Source organism: Staurois parvus, unplaced genomic scaffold (assembly GCF_062004578.1).
Source record: "Staurois parvus isolate SC_StPar_1 unplaced genomic scaffold, SC_StPar_1.0 ptg000634l, whole genome shotgun sequence".
In the NCBI taxonomy this organism is placed as follows: domain Eukaryota; kingdom Metazoa; phylum Chordata; class Amphibia; order Anura; family Ranidae; genus Staurois; species Staurois parvus.
Window position 1 is genome coordinate 6,460,116 of NW_028318430.1, and position 21,809 is coordinate 6,481,924.

General features: G+C 43.7%; 1 protein-coding gene across 1 annotated transcript; it reads left to right on the forward strand.

Moving 5' to 3' along the window:
* The first annotated feature begins 3,635 nt into the window (after positions 1-3,635).
* Positions 3,636-21,481, forward strand: LOC149449246 (uncharacterized). The gene is made up of 8 exons (XM_089693525.1): positions 3,636-3,833; positions 4,366-4,484; positions 6,438-6,498; positions 8,700-8,767; positions 13,053-13,155; positions 13,846-13,964; positions 20,388-20,533; positions 21,265-21,481. The coding sequence occupies exons 1-8, from the start codon at positions 3,701-3,703 to the stop codon at positions 21,365-21,367; spliced, it is 852 nt and encodes a 283-aa protein (XP_089549651.1). The 5' UTR covers positions 3,636-3,700; the 3' UTR covers positions 21,368-21,481.
* The last annotated feature ends 328 nt before the right edge of the window (positions 21,482-21,809 follow it).

Sequence of the window (21,809 nt, forward strand, 5' to 3'; positions counted from 1 at the left end):
CACTCCAGCCTTCCTTACTCCATCTTCCACCCGAAACTGACTCTGCTGCACAGGCTCTGCCACTTTTAATAGTTGCCCTGGCCTTCTGCCTGGGAATTGGTCGGGGAGCCCTTAAACATGCAGGTCTTTGCCTCCTTCCCTCCTCCACCCCTCTTCCAGAAAGTTCTTTAAATTTCTGGAAGGGTGAGAGGACTCCAGAAGCCCTGCCCTGTTAGAGCCACCAAGCCTGTGCTGAGGTGAACTTCTGCCTCACTCACAGACCTCACTCACAAGTGGACTCATCCCAGACTCTGTCTAAAAAAAACCAAAAACAACCTACAGCCTATCTGGCTAACCTGGGGGGCGTAATAGTACCAAGGGAGTTAGAGAGAGAGAGCACATCTCTCTGGATATTCGCCTGCCAGGAGACCATACCAGTGGAGATCCAAGGCTGAGACAGGGTATGAGGAAAGTTGGGAGCAGTGCACCACTGCCCTCATCACAGCATCTGCACAGCTGCCATTGAGAACTGGAGCATCCACTCACCCTCTGCTTCCCACTGCAGATCGCCGAAAGCTTTCGGGGAGAGATCGAGGGCTCCCCCTTCTACAGTGAGAGGCCACAGCAGCATCCCAGGGACTGGTGAGAGGGCTATTTGCTCATTGCTCATACTGCTAGCAGAGATTAAGCCACTGAGAGCAGGGGACCAAGTGTACCCAATCCATACTACACCTATACTGCACTCTATACCGCACTTATTCCAAACCTAAACAGCACCTATACAAATTTTATACCGCATTATACCGAACCATTATCTTACCATAAATGTACTCTAGCAGTATAGTTCCAGCACTTGGTAGACTAAACTTTACTACTGCTCACTGCTGCACTTGAGGTGGCCTTGCTACTGTTTACACTGATCTGGACACCACATATCATCATATGCCTAGTCTTTACTGGTAATCACTTTGTATGCTAAATTGCTATTACCATTCTTAATCTACCCTATGCTTGCCTAGATACCAACCATATAGGGGACAATATATTAAGCTGGTCTTTACTGCCTGGTTCAGTGCCTGTTTTCTTGCATATAGCGCTATTACTGGGTACCTTCAGTGATTTCCAGCGTTGGTGACACATTATGATCATAGGATTGCAGAGGTGATTGATAGGCAGGCTTCAACACCTCTATGTAGCACAGAAGATGAGATGTTGCCCTCTGAGGGACAGACTGAAGCAAAGTTTTTGTTCATGGTTCAAGCAGCAATGAGTTGTGCTTCTGCCAAATAATTAGTGTGGCAATAAACAATATCCTTATTTTCTCCAAAATATTCAATTCACATTCACTACTTAATGGCCCTGTAATCTATTTTTCATGTGTCCTCCACAAGTTTTTTTAAACTCTCTCCCCACCGCCACTTCTATTTGTTTGGGACAAGCAGTATATGTTAGTTGTGACCATGTGCACGGGTCTATGTACACTACAAATCCCATAGTCCATAATCCAACTAGTCCATTTTAGGAGTGAGCAAGAGAGGCTGACTATTACTAAGTGTAATTAAAGGCATTTTTTTTTACTTTTGGATAGAGTGTAAAGGGTTTGGAACACCTGTCAGCTTTCATTGCTTTCTGTGCCCCTGTTAGGGCACCCTCTCTAATTGTCCTTTTTACCATTATCATTGAAAGTGAAAGTAAAATTTTGGGTTGTCACCAGAAAAGTAATAGAGGGGAAATCTTTAAATGGGGACACTAGTTCTGGTGACCTGGGGGACGCCAAGGAATTCCCTTACTTTGCAGGGATTTCCTCTCACTTCTTGTTTGGCTGTGAGGCAGGAAATGAAGGGAACTCTCCGCAATGGGACACAGATGGTGGGGGTTATAACTTGACCTTGCTCTATCCATAATGATAAAAAATTGCCTATAGTTCTACTTTAATGTCACTTTCATTTCTGGAGGCAGTACCTGTAAACACGGGGATAGGACATGGTCATTAAAACAAAAGTGCCAATTCGCCTGTTCCTTACTAAGAAGCTAGTAAATACTTACTTCTATAAGGAATTATTCTTTAGAAACTGTCAATTCCAGCAGTGTCAGAGTCTTGGTATGTCACTACTGTGTCCTTAGAGCGGAGCTCCACCCAAAAGAGGAAGTTCCGCTTTAAGTCCTTGTCCCCGCTCCCTGTTAAGGATCGGCACCTTTGGGAAGTGTGGGGGCTACCCGAATTTGACAGGTACCCACTCCCACTTCCGCTGTGATCGTCTAGCAATCAGAAGTGGAAGTTGTTCCCTCCATCCCCATAGTTTTTTGGGACACGTGACAGGTCCCAGAAGACTATGGGACCATTCACAAAGCGCAGCGCTACACGTGCATCCGCAGTGGGCACAGCTTGCGGCTTCACAGCCAGGTGCCCACGCTGAAGATGCCGGCACCGGACACACAGGATGGTTGGTGAACTTGGCTGGTGTGTGGACACCACTGGATTGAGGGACAGGTTTGTCTGGAGTGTCCGTTTTTTAAAAGTCAGCAGCTACAGTTTTTGTAGCTGCTGACTTTTATTTTTTTACATTATGACTGGACAACCACTTTAAGTGATGTAGGGGTCAGTGGGAGGAGCATACATTTTTATGTTCACATGGCAGGGTTTTCTTAAAGCTGGAGGTTAGATATGCCAATTTTCCCAATTTTTACATTGTTATATTGATCCAGCTTGGACCAATGTAAGTATGTATGTGCTATACCTATGGGATCTCTCTAGAACCCTGGTGCCCAATCTGCGGCCCAAAAGCTGCATACGGCCCTTTAGTATATGATGTGCAGCCCCTGGACCTTAGCAGTCTGTAGTGGGAACATTGATTAGGGTAATAGCAATGATCTCTATTAGTCTCGTGTTCCCAGTTTTGCATTGTCTTCTGTAGCATATCTCCAGACATAAATGCAGCATGTCCACACTTTTGGACCCTCATTTTCCTTATTAGGTCTGCAGTTTTTGACAGTCCTCTCAAGTATTACACATATTGAACATTATATGCAGCTCTTTGGTGATGTCAGGGGTTGCATTTGAGCCCCCCCTAAGCACATATGTTGACAACCACTGGTGTAGAAGCTGGAAATTACTGTAGTAGGCACCTACTAAACTGATTTTCACTAGCTTTTGGCTCCCTGCTGAGTGGCTCTCCTGCAGCAATTGTGCACACAGGAGGTCGCTTCATGGACACTGCACAGTTTGGTTGCTATCGGGTACTGCAGAACATATGGAGTACATTTTTCTTATTCCATCCACACATTTAATTATATGCAAAGGAAATACCTTCATTTCAAATTCCTTTGCATAAAGTTGGGTGATCAAGACACATTTTTTTGGGCTAAGTAAAAAAAACATCTCTTTAGTAATTACTCCCATTGTCTTGTTAAAAATAACAATTATTTAATGCAGATCACTGACCATTTTTATGGTAATTATCAGATAGCTTTAAAACAAGTAAACTGAGCGTACAGAGGGATTTGTAGATTCTGGGAGTTACCTCTGGATGCTTTCAGGTCATTAGATAACAATCATAGTCCCCTATGCATCCTCCACTGTGTTTTTGCAGCTTTTCATGCATTGTTTAATAGAGCATGCTGTCTGCACATCCTTTTCAAAGAGCAGCTGCTATTGGCTGAGCAGAATCCAGTTAGCATCATTCTGCTGTTTCCACATCCCTGAAGCTAAAATAGACACTGCATGCCTTGTACGCTGCAGAAATCTCAGCTTTTAGAAGAATCCTCCCTATGCTTGGTGGATTATGTAAGGATGGCTGCTGTGAGTCAATCTCAGCCTCTGCGCCAGCCGTGCCTCTACCATTCACGTAGTAAAGGTAGGGTATTGGTGCAGGTCTGCATGTTGTGTACAGTGCAGGGATTGCTCTTAGTGTTGTTAGTTATGCCTCTTTATGTCTGCAGAACAAAGCAATGGGCAAGTAATGCTATTAATGGAATTAGATTTATTAGAGAATCAGGAAGAATATACAATCACTTCTTAAGATTTAAATAAAACCAGTTTTGTATGTCATCTGTCATGATATTGTATATCATCTGTCAGTGAGCACAAATTTTTTTATATATATATATATATATATATATATATATATATATATATATATATATAATGCATATCTTTGTTTCCCTTTCTTGTTCAATACATATATATCATAAATAAATATACATACATATATATATATATATATATATATTTGCTTCCAGCTTGTCCTCAGGTCTACCATTCAATGGCCATTTTCAGCTTCTCACAGGAACTTACACTCTATAAACCCAAGCTTGATAAATTACTCTGTGGGTTAATAAATGTATGTTTTTATTGCCATTTTTTATTTTTTTTTGCTCATTTCATAGTGACGGTCAATGTGAAGAAACCTTTGTGGCCAATACAAATGAGCTGCAAGCAGGTAGCTCTGGAGATGTTTTCACTCTGTTCACAGCTTGATATAGTTATCCGAGGTGAAGTACAGCAGGTGAGTAACATTTGATTCAATAAAAGAGGAAAAAAGGAAAACTATTTTATTGCATGCACATATTCAGACTTACAGTATTTAATCATATATAGTTTAATGGCTGTGTTAGGTATAGAAGCCCATAGGGCAGCACAGTGGCTAAATGGTAAGCACTTCCGCCTGGCAGTACTAGGGTTATTGGTTCGAATCCCAACCATGGCACCACCTGCCTGGAGTTTGCATGTTCTCCCTGTGCTTGCGTGGGTTTCCTCCGGGTACTCCGATTTCCTCCTACACTCCAAAGATATGCTTGTAGGTTAATTGGATCCTGTCTAAATTGGCCCTAATATGTGTATGAATGTAAGTTAGGGACCTTAGATTGTACACCCCTTGAGGGTTAGGGACTGGTGTGAATGTAAAATATATATGTGTAAAGCGCTGTGTAAATTGACGGCGCTATATAAGTACTTGAAATAAATAATAAATAAATAGTTATGGATCTAAGCTGATCCATTAGACCCAGCATTCTCAAACAGAGTAAGGTCATTGCTCAAAATTGTCTCTGCAGAGAAGAAAAAACAGAGTGGCCAAAAATACCTTATAATGACACTGTTGACAACCCATCTTATATAATGTATAATATTAAATATTAAAGTGTATGTATCACCCCAACCTTTTTTTTAAAGAGTAAGGAAGGCTTAAAATATTTGCTACTTCTGTCTCCTCTGGGAGATTTCTCTTTGCATCCTATCCCAGAGACAGAGCAGGAAGTTAGAGCAAATCTCTAAAAAATTAGGGGCATTTCCCTCTTAGACAACTGGCACTGAAAAAGGTGTGCCCATTGGAAGATCTACCCTCACTTCTTGCTCTGGGGACAACACTAACATTTTGGATTTCCTATCACTTTCTGACTTGGTGACAGAAGTCACCAAGGACAAATAACTAGCAGGAACACAGACAGAAATAAAAATATGGCAGAGGTTCTAGTCCTTTCATATTTTATCCAAAACATAAAAAGGTTATACATAAGCTTTAAACCAAATAGAAACAAGATGATACTTGGGAACAACTCATAAGATCGGGGTCTGATACTTGTTTAGTGAAAAAAATAAATTGGTCTTAAAAAATGATAAATATAATTTCATAAATATGATGACATGACTGAGATAAAATATCAAATATATTATAAGGGCTTAACAAAATAGATAATAAATAAATGCAAACTAGAATAGGTAGGTATCTATTCAAATAACATCTGCACATTTAATGGTTTAAAAAACGCTATTCTCTCTGATTTAATAATTCTAAGAGAACAAATGTAGTTACTAATGGTGATGTGAGAATGAGTGTACATCTATAACTCAGCACTGCACACCACCTATCAGCAGGATCATACCAGATATGGCAATCTGAATTCCAGATTTGGCAATTTCAGTTACATTGGTCCAGCTTGAACCAATGTACTGTAAGTACGTACAGTATGTGCCATAACTGTGGGATCCATGTTGAAGCTGGAAATTACTGTAGTGGGCACTGCTATTAAGGTGATCTCTACTAGATTCCGGGTCCCATGCTGAGCAGCTGCTCTGCTGCATTGCATTGCCATACCTAAACTTCAGCATTAAGGCTGCCATACAAAGCTTGATTTGAGCCATGGGTGCCCCTGTAGGGCTTATGTTAAAGGAACCAAGTGAAAACCGAGTGCAAAATTGTCAACCAAACAGTGGCTGTATCCAATTAGACGCAGGCACTGTTCAGGTATTCTAACAGCCACAATTCTGGTTGCTACAGGTAACCTGAAACATGACAGGTCATAAAGCAAACAAAAGAAAAGATGACTTTGTATAGCGTGTTACTGACAAATTTCTTTTGACACACAATAAAAGATTTCTCAAAACAGGTTGAGATCTGTGAACTGACAGGTAATATAGAAATATTTATTTTCAAAGTAACACTGCCTATTTTTCTGACCAGCTTCAAGAACAAGTTGCAGATGATATAAGCTTTGGAGAGTCTGACATATTTCACACATTGGGTGAGTTAAATTTAAAAATGTGATATTTTTCAAGTTTGTACCCGTCGGCAGGAAATTAAATGTTTCTTCAAGCAACCATTCTAAAGTGTGTCTCTGATCAAGCTACAAGTACACAGAACACTTCAGGGAAGAATTTCTAACATATTTCAGGTCTGTTGCCATCCGGCCGCCCCATAGAAGACAGCCGGCAGTGTCTGTGTCCGTTCTGCAGCAGCAGAGTGGACACAGACCTGTCATCCACCTGCTCAGCGGGGATCAGCGGAGAGATGCCCCGCTGAGCAGGCTGATCCGCTGACAGGTTCACCCCTTCTGAAAGGGGCCTAAATGTAGAGAAAAGGGGAAAATTATTTCCTTATTCTCCAAATATAATCCATACACATCCACTACTTAATGGCCCTGTAATCTGTTTTTCATTAAATTGTTTCCTGCTGTGTTTTTCTGCCTCATTGTAATGTCCTTCATAGGTGTCTGAACCTGTCCTTTACCCTCTCATTTCTATTTGTTTGGAACAAGCAGTGCACTTTAGTTGCAGTCACTCTATGCACACCCATATTTCGTAGTCCATCACAATCCCATAGTTCATAGTCTATCACAGGAGTGAGCAAGAGAGGTGGCTAAATCTCTACAGGGCTGCTATTAGAAATCAAGGGGCCCCATACAGCCTACCTGACAGCCCCCCCCCCCCTAAAATATCAAAACTATATTTAAAAAAAAAAATACACAAAAATCATTATTAGTGAACACAAACATAACATAACTTACAAAATTCCTGCTAAATCTGAGGAGGGGCCTGGAAACACAGGGGGAATCATATTTGGACAGCACAGGGAGGGGGATCGGTGTGGTGGGACAAGGGGACAAGTACAGAATGATGCCTTGTGTCTGAGTCTTTCCCTCCAGCAGTTGAAAGCCGGTGGGAGGGAAAGGGGGAGAAACTGGCTTTCAGCTGCTGAAGAGAGTCGCACAGGGCATCATTCTGCAATTACCCCCCCCCCCTTCCCCATGCCACACCGATCCCCCTGCTGTCTGAGCCCCCTTGTGTGCCCAGGCCTCCTACAGAAGGAGGGGCGGTATCCCCCTATCGGAGGCCCTATATTCCTACATACAGTGGAACCATGGAGAAAAAATGTACCCACCGTTTAACAGAAAGTCAGATCACAGCAGCAAAAACAAATGAATTTAGAGATCTGGAGGAGACTGAGAGCAATAGAAGGTACTTTTTGAGTTAAGAATACATACCGAAATAGAACTTTTTTTTTTTAAACCAGAGTGCAGTGTTACTCTTGCAATGTTCACATCTACAGTATCTACCAAGTTGAGGAGAACATTTTATTGGGTCTCATGCAAACAGTGATACCATTGAATGCGAGTCATTGTTTTATTGCCTGTGATTCTCTAATAGACATTCCTCCATGTCTTACCCAGCCTTCATTTTGGAAAGATATCTGATAAGTTACAGAAGCATATAAATCTAGATATCTAGATAATAAACCTAGATTGTGAATTAAAGTTTGCTACATACAGGTGCATTTCTTGGCAATGGAGTTTTTTAAAAAGAGAAGTATGGCCAAAGCTTTTTTTTACCATACATTTCTTCTGGATCACAGGAGTGCACTGTTGGCTGATGTCACAGAGCAGGTCCAGTCTCTGAAAAGATCCTGACAATAATGTCAGAATCCACTCAGATGCCTGACTGGCATGGCAAAGACTCTCAGTCCAAAATCAGCTGACAGCGGGCTAAAGCCTGCTACTAGCTGATGTCACAGAGCCGCTCCAGGCTCTGGAAGGGTTCCGACCATATTGTTGGGATCCATCCAGCTGCCTAATTTCCATTTCTCAGCGCATGGCCGAATGTCGAAGCCAGAAACTCCCATTCCTCACTGCATCTTTTAACTCTCAAAATGCTGACCCACTGCACTTCAACTGCATGCAAGTTGCAGGCCAGTCACAGTGCAGCCCTATTCAATTGAATGAGTTGCATTCAGCATCAGTACCGCTTGCTGAATGCAACATGCCGTTTTCCACAGCAGCAAAGCTAGGTGTAACGGCCATGGCATGTGTATAGCCCTGAGCGGCTGAATTTGTGTGTTTAGATGATTGGTTTGGGAATGCTAAAATTGTGTCTCTACCACCTGCTTATTCCTTCTTTTGAATGTACAAACCAAATAAATCACAAATGAGTAATCCTTACTTTTGTTTAGGTTCAGAACTTCTTGAAAGAATGAAAGAGTGTTTGACCCATTTACCTGAACCAACGCCATGCCTAGAGGTAAAGATTAACTGAATAGACCAAAAAAATGTTTCTATTTCTTCTTAAAAGCAAAAGAGCAAAACACTGACTGCATTCAAATAATACTAATGATATTATTGTTGAATTGTTTCTCTGTCTGCATTAGTAAAACAAACAACTGTCCTGTGTAGTAAACATCTGAAAACATTTCAGAACTAAGGCCTAATGCACACAGAACATTTTTTCCACCTTTGCTTCTAGAAGAAGACAGCTTAGAAAACATGCACATTTTGCACGTTTTGGCGCATTCAGAAAGTGATTTTTGTTTTTTTTTTGCAGGCTCTAAACGCTCCTCTTTTAATATGCCTGCAAACATCTACATGTGCATGGCCACATAGGCTTACATAGAGGTGCTTTTACAGGCTGACAGAAATTTTTTTTTTAAAAATCAGGTGCCTGTAAAATAAGCGTTTTTAAGCTATCACCACAAGCTTAAATCTGATTGGTTACTATGGTTTAAACCAAACAGTTCTTCAAGTGTGCAAGCATTTGTTTAAATTTTGGTTGAAGTAGGGTTAGAACATTGGCCAGATATTATTGCCATATATGTCCCTATTGAAGAGACTATCCCTCTCTTCCTTTACTGGTGACAATAAAATATGTCCCTGATAGAGATGCAAACATATCAAGATGTGGAGATGAATACCACCATTTGGGAACTCATACAGCAATTAAAAAAGACTGACCTATAACTTGACTTTATATAAACTATAAAAAAAAACGCTGTGGATTGAGTTTGGCCTTTATGGAAGACAATGAGAAATACAACTCCTTCTAACTAATATACAGCGCTGTGAAAAAGTATTTTCCCCCTTTCAGAATTTTTGTCACATTTAAAAGATTCAGATTACACTGTTCAACAAATTTTTATTTTTTGCCAGTTTTGGAAACAAAAGGATGCATTTCTTAATGAATTTCACATTCTGAGTTCAAATATAACAATGAAATTTGTCAATTGGCTCTAGTTTTTCTGTAAACGGAAAGTTTTCTACTATAGGCGTAATGACTACATAATGCACAATAATTATATAGATAGATGTCTTTCCACAAATATAAAGCAAGTGATATTGACTACATAACAAAGCCTAAATGGCATAATATATTGCATAGGATTACCAAGAAAAATTATAGCCATAAGCTAAGTTGAATCATTTTAATACTTAGGATTCTCACTAGTTTTGTCTTCAGTTTGTGTCGGTTTTGCTTCTCTTGGCTTTTCTCTTGTATTCGAGGAAAGGGCTATCTCTTACAACTGCACGTGACTACACGCTTCAGGTTCTTCTTCACTGGACTCAACCACGAAGGATTCTGGTGCTTTAGGAATTGGTAGCCCCTCTCCATGAGGAACTGGACGTATTGCCGATGGAATATTTGGATAGTGCACAGATAACTTTTTCTTCTTATTTAGCCCTTTTACAATTGGAGGCACCATACAAAAGTAACAATTACTAACATGATCTGTTGGCTCTCTCCAAATCATTGGCACAGCGAAAGGCATAGATGCCTTTTTTCCATTCAACCATTGCTCCAGTGCCGTCCCACAAGAATTGCAGCATATATGTGGTGCCCAGCTCTTGTCCTGGTCTCCTATCTTGCAGCCAAAATACAAGTTGTAGGCTTTCTTAATCATTCCTGTTATCCTCCTTTTTTGTGAGATAAAAGTTATTTCACCGCAGATATAGCAGAAATTATCTGCTTTATTCACACAAGTTCGAGGCATTACTGAGTAGCCTATATAAGCATAAAACGAAATGTAAAGACGCTGTCGAACTACAATCAGCTACAGATACTGCAGCTTTTATACAGTGAAGTGATGCAATTAAAGGCTAATATTGCATCATCTCAGTATACATGCAATTTTCTATTGGTCACCAGTATCAATTGCGCAATATGCAGCTGCAGTTGCATCATAATTTTGAATGGCTTACGTCATTAGATGGGTGAATATATCATGGAAACTAGAGCCAATCAACATTTTTTAGGGTCATTTTAGTTTTCAGCACCCCAAAATTATGTAAGATTAGCTAATTTTATGCCCAAAACTTTTTACCTGTTGAACAGTGTTATCAAGCAAAATTTATTATTACACAAAGATAACCAAAGTAAATACAAATTGCAGTTTTTAAATGTTGATTTCATTTATTAAGGGGAAGAAAGCTGTCCAAACCTGCCTGGTCCTATGTAAAAAAGTAATTGCCCCCTAAAGATAATAACTGGTTGCGCCACACTTGGTGGCAACAACTGCAATCAAGCATTTGAGATAACTGGCAATGAGTCTTTCATGTAGCTGTGGAGGAATTTTGGCCCACTCTACTTTGTAAAATTGTTTGAATTCAGCCAGAGGGGTTTCAAGCATGAACAACCTGTTTAAAGTCATACCACAGCATTTCAATTGGATTTAATTCTGCTCTTTGAATAGGCTACTCCAAAACCTTAATTTTGTTTTGTTATTTTGTCCTGCTGCATAACCCAAGTGTGCTTGAGCTTGAGATCACGGACTGATGTCCAGACATTCTCCTTCAGGATTTTCTGGTAGAGTGCAGGATTCATGGTTCCATCATTTATGGCAATTATGGCAAGTCATCTAGATCCTGAAGCTGCACAGCAGCCCCAGACTATCACATTACCACTACCATGTTTTACTGTTGGTATGATGTTTTTTTTATGAAATGCGGTGTTCATTTTATGCCAGATGTAACGGGATGCACACCTTCCAAAAAGCTCAACTTTTGTCTCATTAGTCCACAAAATATTTGCCCAAAAGTCTTAGGGATAATCAAGATTTTTTTAGCAAATGTGAAATGAGCCTTTATGTTCTTTATGGTCAGCAGTGGCTTTTGCCTTGGAGCTCTCCCATGGATGCCATTTTTGTCTCTTTCTTACTGTTGAACCATGAACACTGACCTTAATTGAGGCAAATGAGGCCTGCAGTTCTTTAGATGTTGTTCTGGGTTCTTTTATGACCTCCTGGATGAGTCGCTGTTGTGCTCTGGGGAGTAATTTTTGTAGGAAAGGTTCACCACTGTTCCAAGTTTTCTTCATTTGTGGATAATGGCTCTCACCGTGGTTCGCTGGAGTCTCAGAGCCTTAGAAATGGCTTTGTAACTGTTTCCAGACTGATACATGTCAATTATTTTATTTCTCATCTGTTCTTGAATTTCTTTAGATTGCGGCACGATGTGTTCCCTTTTGAGATTTGTTTTAGTGTGCTTTGTTTTGTCAGACAGCTTCTATTTAAGTTATTTTTGATTCAACAGGTCTGGCAGTAATTAGGCCTGGGTATGGCAAGTGAAATTTAACTCCGCTTTCCAAAAAAAGTTGTTAATCACAGTTCATTCATGATTTAGCAAGAGAGTGGGGGGAGACAATTATGTTTTGCATTTTGTATTTACTCGGGTTATCTTTGTGCAATATTAAAATTTGTTTCATGATCTAAATCATTTAAGTATGACAAATATGAAAAAAAAAAAAAAATCAGGAAGGGGGCAAATACTGTATGTCCAATTTTTGTTCATCCAATCCATGACAATATCAAATTGGGGTGTGTAGTCTTCAAACAAACCTGAACCCAGTGCTTCAACAAAACACACACCATAAAGCATGAAGTAATTTTCACATAGCAGGGGTGTGGACATTTTGGAAAAAAACACTTGTCCAGGGACTAAATCTGGGTCCTCAATCTAATTGTACTGCATGACAATCTACTTGCCCAGATTAAAAAAATGAAAAATTTAAACCCAAACCGTATTTAACCATCTCAATACAACCTCAATGATTGGGAAATCTGTGAACGGGGACCCGGAAGTGATGTCGTAATCAGATCTGGGTCAGGCAAGAAGAGGAGAGGAGTGGACGTGTCCACTCTCCTCTCTCCCTTCTAGCCGCTGGTGCACTCTGAACCAGTCCCAGGCCCGCAGATGGGCAAGCGGAGCCCGGCAGACATAAGGGGTGGGGGGAGGTTTGCAAGGGAGGGGGCAGAGGCTGGTAGTGAGCTGTGTGAAAGCAATCGGGCGGCAGCGCAGCCGCCCGAATGCTGTCACCTGACAGGTAAGCCCTGCTGCTTACCCACAGCAGGGCTAAAGGTTGAAAAAAACTTCCTGCCCAGCGCCCGGCACTACATTTCCCGGGCATCGTGCAATACAAATTCAAAATTCCTGCATAGTATCGTTATCGTTAAAACTATTATTGTTATAAAAGTAATAGTAAAAATAATTTTCTTTTCTATACTGTAAAGTTAATGCTCTTATCTCCTTGTCTATTGTAGGACTATCTGGACACTTCAGGTTTATCTCTCCTTTTTCCAAGGGTGGAAGTATATATCATCTATGAAAGGCCAGTTGATATTTTGGAGAGCCCTCCAATGGATGGTGAGATGCAGAATAATTAAAAACATCTAATTTCCAAAATAACAATAAAATATCAAAATATAACTAGAAAAGCTACAATTTCTGGGGAAACTGTGTGAAGTGTTCTTGCCTCCACCAGTAGTCTACAATGTCAATGGGCGGCGTGAGTTGCAAACAAATGGTCATATTGTGAAACCTATCAGGACTATGGCTTAGCCGTGGACATTTTTAGTGGCAGCAGTGAACGTTTTGATATTAGATTTGTGTAGGTGGGCTTGAAAATGAGGGAGTGATGGCAGTTTAGAAATCATGTCCTGATTTTTCAGCTCCCACTCTAGCTTTTGTCAGCTCCCACTCTAGTTTTGAACATTCCGCCATTCATTCCTATGGAACCAATTTCACCACAAAAACCCTGATATTTCGTGAACCATTCGGCGAAACGTTCCACAAAGTAGTAGCACACCAATCGGGAACAATCCGCACGTTTCGATATATTACTGTCTATGTAGTGTAAAAACTGTGGGAGGAGTTAGGGTGGTAAATTTGGCTATAATAATAAGAATATATATGTGAGATAACAGTAAGTGGTCTTGCCATGCAAGAACACTTAATTACAAGTAAATACTAGATCATAGGGATTGTATTTTTATGCCAATAAACTGTCTGTACCGAACCTTTGCTTATTGCCTCATTTTGTTTATTTCCACACAGATTACTTTGCTCACATAGGAAAACTTAATCAGCTTCTGGTTTTGAGCCAACAGCTGGAGGATGATGTGAAGCACCTAGGAAGCCATAAATATGTAGCCCATCAGTTGTCAGTGCTCTATGTAAGTTGCTTAGCAAGCATGCCTATTGACATTAATCCCCACCATAAAGTTGTTTTGAAATCAGGGCTGATTTGACCTAATGCATTTGTTAGTAGACTTAAAGGATATCCCCACTTGTGTGGAAAATAATATAGCAAATAATAAAAAAAAATAATATAGTACATACAATTGCTACATAAGCCATTTCGTAATGTTATTAAAAATGACCTTTCCTTTTCAATCTGCAGCTCTGCATTTTTCTGTAGAAATGCAATGCAATGTGGAAACCTGGAGGTGTTTGGTATAGAACACACCCAGAAATGTAATTGTCATGTTAAATTGTAGGCATCTCTGCAATAGGAATTTCATTTTTGGTGAGATACTCCCTAAGGGTTAATTACTTTTAAGGGATGCAAACCCTGCAACTTTTCTCATTAGAACACTGAGAGTGCACCAGCTGATTATAATTGCCCAGACCCTCCCATTCAGAATTAGTCTGAAAAGGACATGGTTAAAGAAACAGCTATTTCTTCACAGCAACAATAGGTAGGAATGTGCTACAGAGTTTGTTAAAATCTCTACAAAGTACATTGATCACCTACAGGGGTTTGTTTTTTATTTAACAAAAGTGGGGTTACTCTTTAAGCCTGCCATCTGATTGTACAATATTACAGTCTTTTACAATGCCAATCTGCAGTAGTAAACCAGTCATTCTTACAGTTTCCTTCATATATGCTGTTATGCAAATGTGTATATATTTTATTTTCTTGTTTTGTTTTTTTTCCTAAGGTATAAATGTATAGCATAATAACAACAGCATGATTGTCACACCTAGGCGTGTACTTGCATAAAATTGTCAGAGCTATTTTGTCTTGTGAAACTGCATGTAAATTCGCCCAATGTGAATGGGGGCGAATCTAATATTACTAGGCTATTTCCTTTTCAGATCAAATGCTATTCATTCATACAAAATATCATGAACCAGGAAAATACAGCATTATGGCCAATAGCTAGAGCTGATGCAAAGTAAATAAATATGTGTTTACTATGATTGTATGTTCCGTCTAGTGGCTATAATGTAGTATTTTCCAACACCAATCTATTTATTTTGAATTAATAACATTTGGCCCAGAGAGAACAGAGCTTATAACATTTTGTGTTGATCCTATTCACACAGGGCAATAATCTCTGCAAATTGTTTAACAAATATGCCCTTTAACCACTCAAAAGTGAGATTAGGAAACTCACATCTTTATCCTTGAGGAAAGATTTAAAACCCAGGGCTGAAAATTGAATTCTCAATTACCTACAGAAGTTGTACCTATTTATCTGTAGCACTCTGTTTTCTACATCTGTGCATAGCACTGAATTTATACAGCTTGCCTGAGAGTTCAGAAAAAAGGGGGCAGAGAGTTGAAATTACACTCTGCAGAGCTCAGTGAGGAGAGATCTGGGAGCTGATTGGAGGGAAGGGACACCCCCCTCCTCCACACAGCTCACAGGAACAGAGCTTAGGCTGTCAATCTGCTGGAGGTCCCTGCCCTGTCACCATTTTCCTCTTGGTGTCAGGAAAATTGGTCAGAAGTGATGCATGCTAATGGCAGAGGAATGAGTCAGCAAACAGAAGTGACACTTAGTGCTCCTAATTGAGACAAGTACACAGTGGTGTATTTTGGTTTTGTGCTGCCCTAGGCAAGACACACCCCCTGCATCTAAATTTGTCCCACTCTTTCATCTGCAAACTCCACCCCTTCCTCTTTAGGCTCCACCTCTTACTATTAGAGCTCTGCCCACTGACACCGATGGGGTGCTGTTCCTCCCACTTTCACCAATGATGGGGTACGATTCCTCCCATTGGCACTAATGATGGGGCACTATTCCTCCCACTGACACCAATGATGGGGCACTATTCCTCCCACTGACACCAATGATGGGGTACTATTCCTCCCCCTGACACCAATGAGGGGCACTATTCCTCCCCCTGACACCAATGAGGGGGCACTATTCCTCCCACTGATACCAATGATGGGGCACTATTCCTCCCACTGACACCAATGATGGGGCACTATTCCTCCCCTGACACCAATGAGGGGGCACTATTCCTCCCACACTGACACTAATGATGGGGCACTATTCCTCCCACACTGACACTAATGATGGGGCACTATTACTCCCACTGACACCAATTATACTTACATCGCCGTGCCGCCCCCTGAAAAGTGCCACCCTAGGCAAATTCCTTGTTTGCCTCGTGGCAAATACACCCCTGGGACAAGTGAGAGGCAGTGGGACAGGAGGAGCACAGTGGGACAAGTGAGGGGTAATGGGACAGGAGGAGCGCAGAGGGACAGGTAGGGGACAGCGTGACGGGGGGGGGGGGGGGGAGGGGGGCATGGGACAGGATTGGAGCAGCGAGACAGGAGAAGTGCAGTGGGACAGGAGAAGTGCAGTGGGACAGGAGAAGTGCAGGGGCAGTGGGACAGGATGAGTGCAGAGGGACAGGTGGGGGGCAGCGTGACAGGGGGCATGGGACAGTATCGGGGCAGCTGGACAGGAGGAGTGCACAGGGACAGGTAAGGGGCAGCGTGACGGGGGGCATGGGACAGGATCGGGGCAGCGGGACAGGAGAAGCGCAGAAGGATAGGTGAGGGGCAGTGGGACAGGAGGAGCGCAGAGGGACAGGTGGTGGGCAGCGTAACAGGGGGCATGGGACAGGATCGGGGCAGCGGGGCAGGAGAAGCGCAAAGGAACAGGTGATGGACAGTGGGACAGGAGGAGCGCAGTGGGACAGGTGAGGGGCAGTGGAACAGGAGGAGCGCAGAGTGACAGGTGAGGGGCAGTGGGACAGGAGGAACGCAGTGGGACAGGGGAGGGGCAGTGGGACAGGAGAAGGAGCACAGAGGGACAGGAGGAGCGCAGAAGGATAGGTGAGGGGCAGTGGGACAGGAGGAGTGCAGAAGGATAGGTGGGGGGCAGATGGACAGGTGAGGGGCAGCGGGAAAGGAGGAGCGCAAAGGAACAGGTGAGGGGCAGTGGGACAGGAGGAGTGCAGTAGGACAGGTGAGGGGCAGTGGGACAGGAGGAGCACAGTGGGACAGGTGAGGGGCAGTGGGACAGGAGGAGCACAGTGGGACAGGTGAGGGGCAGTGGGACAGGAGGAGCGCAGAGGGACAGGTGAGGGGCAGATGGACTGGAGGAGCGCAGAGGGATAGGTGGGGGGCAGCATGACAGGGGGCATGGGATAGGATCGGGGCAGCTGGACAGGAGGAACGCAGAGGGACAGGTGAGGGGCAGATGGACAGGAGGAGCACAGAGGGACAGATGGGGGCAGCGGGGCAGGAGAAGCGCAAAGGAACAGGTGATGGACAATGGGACAGGAGGAGTGCAGTGGGACAAGTGAGGGGCAGTGGGACAGGAGGAGCGCAGTGGGACAGGTGAGGGGCAGTGGGACAGGAGGAAAGCAGTGGGACAGGGGAGGGGCAGTGGGACATGAGAAGGAGCACAGAGGGACAGGAGGAGCGCAGAAGGATAGGTGAGGGGCAGTGGGACAGGAGGAGTGCAGAAGGATAGGTGGGGGGCAGTGGGACAGGTGAGGGGCAGTGGGACAGGATGAGCGCAATGGGACCGGTGAGGGGCAGTGGGACAGGAGGAGCACAGTGGGACAGGTGAGGGGCAGTGGGACAGGAGGAGCGCAGAGGGACAGGTGAGGGGCAGATGGACAGGAGGAGCGCAGAGGGATAGGTGGGGGGCAGCATGACAGGGGGCATGGGATAGGATCGGGGCAGCTGGACAGGAGGAACGCAGAGGGACAGGTGAGGGGCAGATGGACAGGAGGAGCACAGAGGGACAGGTGGGGGCAGCGGGGCAGGAGAAGCGCAAAGGAACAGGTGATGGACAATGGGACAGGAGGAGTGCAGTGGGACAAGTGAGGGGCAGTGGGACAGGAGGAGCGCAGTGGGACAGGTGAGGGGCAGTGGGACAGGAGGAAAGCAGTGGGACAGGGGAGGGGCAGTGGGACATGAGAAGGAGCACAGAGGGACAGGAGGAGCGCAGAAGGATAGGTGAGGGGCAGTGGGACAGGAGGAGTGCAGAAGGATAGGTGGGGGGCAGTGGGACAGGTGAGGGGCAGTGGGACAGGATGAGCGCAATGGGACCGGTGAGGGGCAGTGGGACAGGAGGAGCGCAGAGTGACAGGTGAGGGGCAGTGGGACAGGAGGAGCGCAGAGGGACAGATGGGGGGGGGGGCAGCGTGACGGGGGGCATGGGACAGGATCGGGGCAGCGGGAAAGGAGGCACGCAGTAGGACAGGTGAGGGGCAGTGGGACAGGAGGAGCGCAGTGGGACAGGTGAGGGGCAGTGGGACAGGAGGAGCACAGTGGGACAGGTGAGGGGCAGTGGGACAGGAGGAGCGCAGTGGGACAGGAGAGAGGCAGTGGGACAGGAGGAGCGCAGTGGGACAGGTGAGGGGCAGATGGACAGGAGGAGCACAGTGGGACAGGTGAGGGGCAGTGGGACAGGAGTAGCGCAGAGGGACAGGTTAGGGGCAGATGGACAGGAGGAGAGCAGAGGGATAGGTGGGGGGCAGCGTGACAGGGGGCATGGGATAGGATCAGGGCAGCTGGACAGGAGGAACGCAGAGGGACAGGTGAGGGGCAGATGGACAGGAGGAGCACAGAGGGACAGGTGGGGGCAGTGGGGACAGATGGGTGGTAGTGGGGACAGATGGGTGGTAGTGGGACAATGTGGGGGACAGGAAGGGGAAGTGGAACAGGTGTGGGGCAGGGTGACATGTGGGGGCAGGGGGCAGTGTGATGGATGGGGGGGCAATGGGACGGGGGAGGGAAGTAGAACAGGTGGGGGGCAGTGTATTAGGGACAGTGAGACAGGACCGAGGGAGCACCAGTCCTCCAAGCACTTACCTGTCCAGCAGCGGCTCCTCCAGATGCTGTCAGGATTTGAGGTGGCTCAAGTACAGTTGTTAGGTGGAGGACAAGCTGGATACACTTCTCAAAGAGACAGAGCTGCTTGCACGGCATATGTCCTCTTATCAACACAAATTACCCCCTGATCTAGATTAGTGAGGAAGCTAAGAATGAGTTAATACAGGAGTGTGAAGACCTCTGAACAGAAATGAAATGGGTGAGTCACTCATCACCTATAGAGCCACCCAAAAGGGAGACCGTGGATTGTCAGCAACATCCAGCGGGGGGAGGAATACCTGGCCTGACCTGACCTTTAGGAGCTACCAGTGGATCCAGTAGAGAAAATTTATCTCTAAATGCGCAGTTACACTGTGCATCTGGTGAGTGCACAGCCTTAATCTGGTGAGTGCACAGCCTTACCCTTCTCACTATCACTGCATGGAAGAAGCACTTCGAAGGAGAGGGATTGTCACTTAGACTGTTTATTTTGCACTACATGTTACTCTGCTTGTGACATAATGTTTGTGATCACATTAGTCACCTAATCACTATATATTGATATCTTGGACGTTTTTGCATAATAATATTTGTGATATAGCGCCGCATCTTTTATATTCTAGGATCATTCCTGTGCCTGTGTCCCTTCTCCCCCATGATCTCCGGCGGCAGCTGCTCCGCCCCCCTGACCTCGTCCTCTTCTGCTTCCTCCTTCGCGGCACCTTCTGGCCTTCCTGCAGATCCCGGCACAGTGACAGTGGGCCCCGCCCCTCACGCGCTCCGAGTGCACACCGGGGATCCGCCCACCACTCCGCTCTCCTCTGCAGCCGGTCCCTCAGCCATGGCGGCCCTGCCCCTGTCCCTTTCTCACAGAAGTGTCCTTTCCGTGGGAAAGGGTGGGCAGCACTGCCGCTGTACTGCCCCCCTGAAAAGTGCTGCCCTAGGCAAATGCCTAGTTTGCCTCGCGGCAAATATGCCCCTGCAAGTACACACTATAGAGGGATATGATTTGTTCATACTTCATGTCTGAGGTTTACAACCACTTTAAGTACTATTCATTTAAATAGAACCACTCTAATCTTCCTGTTTTTAGTATTACGTGTATTGGAAAAATAAAAAAGCAATTGAAATATTGTATGTTTTCTTTAACAATGTGCATTACATAGAAATGATTGGTAATGTATTTACAATGCATACATTTCAACATAAAAAATGGTGGCAGGAAATTATTCATAAAAGCAGACATGTAATTTTCTTTATAAGCACATTGGGTTTAGTTCAGCCTTAATGCCCAATGCCTTAATGTACCCTTCATGCCATCGCTAGCTGTCAGCCATCCCCTGCCCTCCTGTTGTTTATAAATACCACATCCCAACATTATTGCCCTCCATCTGTGGAAGGAATACAGGATCATAGATTACTTAAACTGTGTTTTGCAGCATATTAGAAGTTTGTAAGTCTGTTTTCTAGCAGTCTTGATACAACGCATCAGCCATAATATATTGTTTTCTATTCTCTTTCCTAGAAAGTTCTCAGTTATTTTAATGGGTGTCTCTATCTTGATGTTCTGAAGAGAGACATTGAAACCAACTTTAAGTCCGTAAAGACTGCACTTTCTACATTTGATGGATCACGACAAGAGCCACTTTTACCAGCATATTTGCAAACGTGGTACGGGTGTAAACTAACCAATATGTCTGAGTTATATGCATCTTATGTATTCAGTCTGCTTAATTAAAACCTGTCAAGACAAACAAAAAACGTATTGCTACAGTTGACAACACTCACACAGCAATAGTTATGAAACATCCAGGTCTTCTGTTCACGACTCTCTGTACAATGGGCTCACCCACCACAAATATAGTATCTGAAATGACAGAAGTGACATGTTGATGCATCCCCAGGGTGCTGCAGTGGCTCCTGACAAATTACAATTATATTAAACCCTCAGTTTTTAAAGCACTTTCATCACTTGATTTAATCACTTGGTGGTATGCAGCTTCTTTATCTTGTAAGCCTTGCCAATGTTCCAGTTTAAGCTGGTGCCATAACTACTGAGCCAGGTTTCCTATTTCAGGGTGGCTCATTTAATTTGCAATGTCATATGGAGTCACCCTTGCATGCAGAGACTAGGGCTGAGTCTCCCCACAGTGTAAGTATCAATAGGAACACACAGTCCTTTAGCCTAGGATGGCAAGGCACTACCATGTACCTCTACAGTAGAATAGTGTAAATCAGATTTCAAAGCCTGTAAAATATAAACTTTCTAGTATGCTTCATGAATCATGGCTTTTTTATTCTCTAACTATACAGATGTCTCAATTTAGGTCTTAAAAGCATTATTGTTAAATTATCTTTGTGTTATAGAGGGTGATCAGAAGTTGACTTGTGTTTATTTACAGGTTGCTGGGCTTAACACAGACAATTATCACAACAGTCTCTTTGCTCCCAGAAGAACTAACCAGTGAAATAATGCCAGTTCTGGCTTACTCTTTGTCATACTGATGAGTGCATCAACTGGAGACCTCTGGTCTAAAACAATCTAATGCTGCAGTAATTACTTTAATATTAATGTCATGATGCCAGATAATAAAATGTTTGTTGATGTTAAAATTTTAATTTGAAGTATCGTTATTTTTTTTTCTAAAAGCTTATTTGCAAGACTATACATGCTATTGTATCAGTCACGGCACTACCAGCTTGAAGTTTGCATGTTCTCCCTGTGCCTGCGTGGGTTTCCTTTGGGTGCTCCAAAGACATGCTGGTAGGTTAATTGGCGCTTGTCAGAATTGGCCCTAGTATATATATGTATGAATGTGAATTAGGGATCTTATATTGTAAGCTCCTTGAAGACGAGGACTGATGTGAATGTACAATATCCACTTGCCCTCCAGAGGGTTTACCCTCCTTCCTGACTAGGCCCTTTTTTGCGATACAGAGCTGCGTT